The sequence below is a fragment of the Kryptolebias marmoratus genome, linkage group LG7, assembly GCF_001649575.2.
Source record: "Kryptolebias marmoratus isolate JLee-2015 linkage group LG7, ASM164957v2, whole genome shotgun sequence".
Lineage (NCBI taxonomy): Eukaryota > Metazoa > Chordata > Actinopteri > Cyprinodontiformes > Rivulidae > Kryptolebias > Kryptolebias marmoratus.
Genome location: NC_051436.1, coordinates 620,727 through 628,725, shown reverse-complemented (window position 1 = coordinate 628,725; position 7,999 = coordinate 620,727). Strand labels below are relative to the sequence as shown.

At 45.5% G+C, this 7,999-nt stretch overlaps 2 protein-coding genes across 2 annotated transcripts in view; both read left to right on the top strand.

Annotated features, from left to right (window-relative positions):
- The first annotated feature begins 2,955 nt into the window (after nt 1–2,955).
- LOC108249814 (dickkopf-related protein 2-like) lies at nt 2,956–5,546 on the top strand. Its single transcript, XM_017439433.3, has 4 exons — nt 2,956–3,140; nt 4,317–4,473; nt 4,555–4,641; nt 4,716–5,546. The coding sequence occupies exons 1-4, from the start codon at nt 2,973–2,975 to the stop codon at nt 5,081–5,083; spliced, it is 780 nt and encodes a 259-aa protein (XP_017294922.1). The 5' UTR covers nt 2,956–2,972; the 3' UTR covers nt 5,084–5,546.
- Nucleotides 5,547–7,193: 1,647 nt separating this feature from the next.
- The window catches only part of LOC108249817 (GTPase IMAP family member GIMD1-like), a 3,842-nt gene continuing 3,036 nt past the window's right edge, over nt 7,194–7,999 (top strand). Inside the window, exons 1-2 of the mRNA XM_017439437.3 lie at nt 7,194–7,353; nt 7,446–7,705. Of these exons, the coding sequence (XP_017294926.1) occupies nt 7,194–7,353; nt 7,446–7,705 (420 nt within the window). The remainder of the gene's footprint in view (nt 7,354–7,445; nt 7,706–7,999) is intronic.

The following is a 7,999-nucleotide window of genomic DNA, read 5'->3' as shown; positions in this document are numbered from 1 at the left end:
AATGTTTGGTTCTGACCCGTTCTTGGTGTTCTGGGTCATTATCCTGTTGGACCCATGAGCTGAGACTGAGACAGAGTTTTCTGACTCTGAGCAGCACATCTGGCTCCAGAAAGCCTTGATAGTCTTGAGGTTTCCTTGGACCCTGAACAGATCCAGGACCCCCTGTGTCAGACCCAGAACAGAACCGAGCCTCCTCCATGTTCCCCTGTAGGTTCAGGGTTCTGGTCTTTGGTTCTGGTTTGGGTCTGTGGACACAGAGCTGATGGAACCTGTTGCCTAAAAGCTCCAGTTTTGTCTCATCTGTCCAAAAGACATTGTCCCAGAAGCTCTGTGGCTTCTCAATATGCATTTTGACAAATTCCAGTCTGTCTTTATGGTTTGGTGTCCTACTGGGTCGTCTTTCATTAAGTCCACTTTGTCTCAAACAGACAGATGGTGCAATCTGATGACCTTTGACCTCTAATCTCTTTGGAGTTTGTTCTGGAATATTTTGTTCCATTCGTATTAAACATCTCTTCAGTTTGTCTTCAGTTGTGGACACGTCCAAGCTGGTTGTCTCCTTAACCTTCTGTAGTCTCAGGGACATCCAGCTGCTTGGAGACAGCCTTATAGTCTTTAACCTGCTGCTCAATCATTGTCTTTCTAAGCTCCTAAGACAACTCTGTCCTCAGCTTCCTGTCCCCCATGTTCAGTGAGGTACACACCATGATACCAGACAACCCTGTGACTACCTGTCCCCCTTTAAACAGACAGACTGACTGATTCCAGGACTGAAGACACCTGTGATGCTGATTACAGGACACACCTGAGTTTGACATGTCCCTGTGGACACATTAGTCTTTTTAGTCACAGACAGTTTTATTAGTGTTTTTTTTTATTATTAATATTTTGATCCAAAATTCAAAAGCAGAGACTGATTTTCATTAGTTGATTTTTATCTTTTTCTTTTTTATTACTTTGGTCAGTTTCAATTATTTCTTTGTGTTTTTTCTTGTTTTACAAACAGATTTATTGATATAAGTCAAACATGTACGTTTGTCGAACAGGAAGTGAGAATAAACCTGTTTCCACGACTCCTCTGATCCAGCTGCGATCATTAAAACTGACATTTGGCTAACAGGAAGTGTGAATAAAGTAGTGTTTTTGTGTGACAGACGTGTGGTTTTCCATCGTTTTCTTATCTGCCATCAGTGACCTCAGCTCAGCCGGCGTCGGCACATTTAAAACACCCGCAGGCCACGTCCTCTGTGGAAGGTCACAGGTCAAGTTCTCCACAGAGGAGGAAACGACACGAGAGGAGGTGGGCGTTCACACGGAGACGGCGCCCATGCTGCCGTGGAAATATTCCTACAGTTTCAAACTCATTGTGTTTTCTGATCATTTCAATAGAATCGTCTTTATTTACATGATCACCCGCCACTGAAAGGAGAAAACTGATGATGCTTTTGCTCATCTGTCTGTTAATAAAATATCTCATGAATTAAATCCACATATCCCGATGGATTGAAATGAAACTTTCAGGCAGTAATCATTAATTTTACAACTACTACTAGTGAACTTTTGGAGTCAACCCAATTCAAGATGGCTGCCACAGCTAATGAAATTTAGCCAGGACAAAAATAGGTATCGGTCAGTGAATTTGACAGATATTGAAGTAAAGTCTGGTGCGGTAGTAGCTGAGACTGATCCCCAGCAGATACTCTGAGGGCTAACAGACGGACATCATGTAATCAGCTCAGTCTGTCGTCCACTCTTCGGCTGTTTGAAGAAGAGGAGGAGCTGATCTGGGACCGTCTGCAGCCCGTTCAGTTACTTTGACCCACACAGTTCAGAGGTCAAAGGTGACCTTCTTACTGTGAGGCAACAGCTCTAACCACTACACCACCGTGCCACCTTGTGTTCAGCTGGTTTTCTGTTATTAAGTCTCTTTGTGTGTCTCTTCACACAGATTTACCTGATCAGTCCTGCTCCTCGTCTCTCACCTGTCTCTCATTTGTTGCAGCCTGTCTGTCTCTCTGTCTGTCTCTCTGTCTGTCTGTCTGTCTGTCTGTCTGTCTCTCTGTCTCTCTGTCTGTCTTTCTGTCTGTCTCTCTGTCTCTCTGTCTGTCTCTCTGTCTGTCTGTCTGTCTGTCTGTCTCTCTGTCTGTCTGTCTGTCTGTCTGTCTGTCTGTCTGTCTCTCTGTCTGTCTGTCTGTCTGTCTGTCTGTCTGTCTGTCTGTCTCTCTGTCTCTCTGTCTGTCTTTCTGTCTGTCTCTCTGTCTGTCTGTCTTTCTGTCTGTCTGTCTCTCTGTCTCTCTGTCTGTCTTTCTGTCTGTCTCTCTGTCTGTCTGTCTTTCTGTCTGTCTGTCTGTCCCCACCCACACCTCCATCACCTCCACCTGCTGACAAAAACAAATATTTCTTCTGAAATGTCACAAATGTCCAGCATGAAGCTCACCTGTCCTCTCCTCCAGGTGAGATGAGACAGGTTTTCATGTGCGCGTGTCCGCAGTAAGTGGGCGGGGCCTGCTCGTGCGTGTCGGCGGCAGCAGCCTATAAACCGGATCAGGTCCGAGTTTCTGTCACCTGTCCTCCTGCAGCTGCAGAGACCGGACCATCAGCTGCTTATTTACCACGAGCCAGGACCAGAGCCAGAACCAGAACCAGAACCAGAGCCAGAACCTGAACCAGAGCCAGAACCGGAGCCAGAACCTGAACCAGAGACAGAACCAACCAGAACCTGAACCAGAACCGGACCCTTCTCCTTCCATCAGCAGCAGGTGAACCTGCAGAGGTTTTATTCTTGTTAGTTTCTGTTATTTTAAATCATAGTTTCTATCATTTACTGTTTTTGTGATAAAATCTGAACCAGGAGAATATTTTCTGTTTTAATTCAATCAGAAATAAATGTTTTAATCTTTGATCTGTTTTTAAAAACACATTTAAAAGTTTTCATCCTGTTTGAACAGCTTTAAGGTCTCAAACCTGCAGAGATGGACCGGCTCCTGGTGCTGATGGTGAGCGTCGGGATCGCGCTTCTGGCGCGCTCCCGCTGCGGGGACGCGCGTGTCCGTCTGAGCTCCGTTAGAAGCGGGATCCTGCGGGACGGTCACGCGCTGCAGACCAACAGGAGCGCGCGGGAGCTCAGCATGGAGCGCGAGGTGAGTGAGACACGACAGATGATTGATTATTCGATTAATTAGTCTAAACATATAAACAGAAAAGGAGGGAAACTGGAAACAGTTCAGCTCCTGGTTCGATCCACATGATCACAGACTCATAATGTTCTGTCTGTTTCTGGATGAGTTCGTTAGTCTGTTAGCAAAATATCTCAGAAACCACAGGACGGATTTTAATGAAACTGACTTTAATCACTGGGGGAAACATCTGCAGCTGATTAACTCTCCACCTCAGCTGACCTTAGAAAACAAAACTGTCTACAACCAGTTTCACAGATACTGAGGTGCAGTTTGGTGTGGTTTAGCTGAGGTGATCCCTCCGGGGGTCGGGAGGTGAGGGAAGAACGGAGCAGGACAGGTGGAGCTGTGATCTCTGTGATCTCTGTACCTGTCAGGTGTGCTGAAGAGTCGGCCTGCTGCCTCTCACCTGGTCATGAACTCTGGGTAGTGATGCAGGCGGCTGAATAAGATGATCTCAGTGTAAAACTCATGAAGGGTGACATGCATTCCTTCAGGGAACATGTTTTTACAGGTGGAGACATGAGTATTAGTTTATAACCTGATTAACCAGGAAGTTGTTTCTTCACACGTCTGGTAAAATGGTTTAAACACGGTACGGCAGTGGTTACAGGTGTGGCCTCACAGTGAGAAGGTTGCAGGTTTCTGGGTGGAGTTCACATGTTCTCCCTGTGGATCCTCCGGTTTCCTCCCACAGACCATAAACATGCAGGTTTGGTTCATTAGTGACTCTAAACTGTCCCTCAGTGGGACAGGGTTAGGGTTGGTTGTCTCTATGTGTCCCTGTGAAGCACAGGACACCTGTCCAGGTGTCCCCCGTCTCTCACACACTGACGGCTGGAGACAGACACCATCTCCCTGCGGAGAACAGAAACAGGAACAGCAGGTCAAGAAAACAGATTATTTTTTATTTGAAGGATCTTTTTGTTTTAAACTTTATGAACAAACATTTTACAAAGTTTTAAACTTTATTGAACAGATCATTGAGTTGATAAAGAGTTTAATGCCTCAGTTTGTTACAGTCCTTTAAACTTTATTAATAAAGTTATTAAAATGTTTCAGACCTCCCACCTTTTCAACCATCAGCTGTTGTTTGTGTCACTTTGTTTAATAAAGTTTTTATTGGTTGTTTCTCTGCAGCTCGTTCGGTGTAGCAGCGACCTGGACTGCGCCGAGGGCAGCTACTGTCACGCCCCCGCTAAAAGCCCCGCCCACTCCCGCTGCCAGACCTGCCGCCGCAGGAGCAGGCGCTGCCACAGGGACGGCATGTGTTGCCCCGGCAACCAGTGCAGCAGCAGTAAGACCAGCCTTGTGTGAGAAAACCATCCTCAGGAGGGTTTAGGTCAGTTATTGATCCCGAGTTCTGCTGCTCCTGCAGATGTTTGTGTTCCTGACGGAGACCTGAACCCTCCGGCTGAAAGAGGACCGAGGAAAACAGGGACAGGGAACCTCAAGGACCCCTCTGGTAAAATCTGCTCTGCAGTTTTGTTTTTGCACAGAGCAGCTTGTTTCCTGATCGCTCAGTGTTTGTGATTCCAGGTCAGGTCGGGGATCCCTGCCTGCGCTCCTCAGACTGTTCGGGCTCTTTGTGCTGCGCCCGTCACTTCTGGACTCGGATCTGTAAGCCGGTGCTGATGGAGGGACAGGTCTGTACCCGTCAGCGCAGAAAGGGACACCAGGGCCTGGAGCTGTTCCAGCGCTGCTCCTGTGGGGCCGGACTCAGCTGCCGGTCCCTCAGAGAGCCCGAAGACCAGCCTCCGTCACCATCACTGCTGTCTGCAGCAGCAGGGTCAAAGTTCACAGCCTCCTCTTCCTCTTCACGGCACTCTTCTCCCAGGACCTTCTCTGGGAAACAGTCGTCTTCATCAGGGCCAAAGACGAGACTCCATGTGTGCCAGAGAATCTGACATGAACAGATGAGAAGGAGAGCAGACTGCTGGATGGAGAGATCCTCCTCCTCCTCCTCCTCCTCCTCCTGATGTGTCCCCATATCTGGATGATAATCAGCTTCCAAACAGAGCAGGGCTGAAACCCTCAGATCTGGTTTCCTCCCGGGTGTTTTGATGAGCCGAAACCTCTTTGAAATCCAGTTTGACTTCTTTTTACCCCAACAGGAAAAATCCTGTTTTCAGCTTCAGATCTGTTTATAAAATCAGCCTCAAATGAAGCATTTAGGATTACTTCAGATGAAAGTTAGAGACTTAAAGTTAAAGAAATCTGAACTCAAGTTTAAGTTTTTTGCACACGTCAGAAATCAGTCAGGAACTAAAACTTTAGCATAGTTAAGAAAGTTCAGATGTCCCTTTTTATGGTGAAATTCAACGACATTAATTCATCTAAACTCCTGGATTTTAAATAGTTGACATAAAGGTAAATGGTCTCAGTTTCACTTGAAACATTTTTACAGTTCTTGTAAATAAAATTATTTATTCTGAAATAAATCTTGTGAACATTTTATTGAAACTGTTGTGTTGTTGGTGTTTGGGATCCACTGCTGTGACCTTCAGACACTTTATCAGTCGTTTACTGGTGTTTGATTACCCAGGCTGTTACTATGGTAACTATGGGATATTTGTAGGAGACATTTGAAGCTGTGAGGTCTTCTCTTCTAACCCTGTTGAAGCTAAAACTGTCATCGTTGGTGTTTTTCATCAGTTCGGATCAAGAAATGGGAACAACTTGAGTCTTCGTGGCAGGAAGCTGGTTGTTGCCTCACTGGGCTGAGATTAAAACATGACAAGAAAATACAGAAATTTACACTCTGAGTCACCCTGAAGGACCAGTTTCCATCAACTGCCGGTGAAATTTGGACTAAGATTTGTTGGAGATGAGTGAAAACTACATTAAAACGGTACAAGCCTGGGTTCAAGATGTCCACGATAACTAAAACAAGAAAAGGTCTTTGAAACACGTTCAAAATTCCTTCAAAATAAAACGAAAGTCCTGCACCTCAGGAGGAAACTGACAACACTCACTAATGTTACAAGTTTGAAACTTCAGGGATAGTTAGTTCAAGCTAAAGATTTTATTCTAAATGGTTCTTTGTTAACTTGTTTGTTAGCCGTCGATGCAACACTGGTTCATCTTTTCAGTTCGGAGGTTTTTTGATGTCTGAGGGAGTTTTGGGTCAGAGTTCAGAGGATTCAACAACCTGTGAAAGTGTTCAGGTACGAAACGGAGCGCCTCCACAGATTACAGGAACGTCTGACTGCTTGGAAGGAGAAAGAAATCAGGGATGGTTCTAGAGTTTTACACACAGTAGCTGCAGAAACGGTTTCAGGGTTTGAAGCCTGTTTTAAGTTGAAGACTTCCAGGAAGCCCTAAGAGTTGCATTCGATTAAGAGTTTTCCCAAAAGCACAGCGACAGAGCTGCGTGATAGAAGATGTTATCGGAGTGGATTCAGACTCTGTCGCAGGAAACGGGGAGCAGATGGAGATGGTTCCCCGAGGACAGAGAGGACATTGATGCTGCTTCACCTTCAAACCACACGCTCCAGGTTTTATTAGGCTGTAAAACCAGGAACACATGATGAGACGTTTATCAGGTTTATGACCCGATAACGCCGCAGAGCCACAGATGTGTCCGCCTGGTTATATTTTAACCAGGAGCCTCTGCTTTCAACACAGACGAGCTGCCGGCTCCTTCAGTCTGTCAGGTCAGCAGGTAAGACTGAATTTTATTTATTTCACAGTTTAAACGTCAGACAGCTCCAACAGTATAACTGAAAATTTTAATGTAACAGTTTCTGATTAGTCCAGGAGTCAGAGGGACTCTTAGCCTTAGTTTTCAGTTCCATCTTTCAGATACAGAAACATATCAGAGCTGCTGGAGCTAAAATAATAATAAAGGAGGTGTGGGCGGAGCAAAAACTGAGGCAAAATTAGAGAAAATCCACCGTTAATGTTATATATTTTCATGAAAAAAAACTTAAATGAACATTTTTGGAGATATTAAATAATTAGTATGAACTCGCTATATGAAATTAATGAAAAAAAAACTTTATTCTTTTTCCTCAGATGGACGACAAACACGGTTTCCACGGAAACGACCTCCCTAACATCCTGAGCAGGTGGGGTTTTCACGGAGGAGACGAAAAGCGGAACGTTCTCCTCTTAAACGTGTTGTTGCTAGGCGACAGGCAAAGTGGGAGGAGCTCTGTGGGGAACGCTCTGATTGGTCAGTTGTTTTTTTCTCAGATCAACCTGCTTTTAGACGAAAGTTTGTGTGAAAAAAATTTTTAATAAAAAAAAAATTAATTTTTCTGGCAGGTGGACAAGAGTTTCAAACCGGCCTCGGCTCAAGTGTTTCCATGACGACGGCGTATCAGAGCTGCAGCAGAAACTTTCCAGAGTTTTTCAGGAGGCAGGGGGCGGAGTCTGACCTCCTAATGAGGGTTATTGACACGCCCCCTTTGTGGCTCCGCCCAAAGACTGGGCGTGAACTGTGTCCTGAAGGCGTGCACGTGCTGCTGGTTGTTGTGAGAGTCGACCGACCGGAAGAAGGCACCCAGATTCAACAAAATGCAGAAGTAAACATAAATACACAAAATAATCTCTGTAGCTTTAAATTTTCTGTGCTCATGTTTTATTTGTTCTCTTTTTTTAAAAATACAATCTTTTGTTTCTTTGTGTTGTTTTAAGTATTAAGGGGTACGGCCCTTTTGGCTCAGGGCTAGGGTTAGGGTCTCCTCAGGGTTGAAGAGGTACGGGCCTATCGGCTCAGGGCTAGGGTTAGGGTCTCCTCAGGGTTGAAGGGGTACGGGCCTTTTGGCTCAGGGCTAGGGTTAGGGTCTCCTCAGGGTTGAAGGGGTACGGGCCTATCG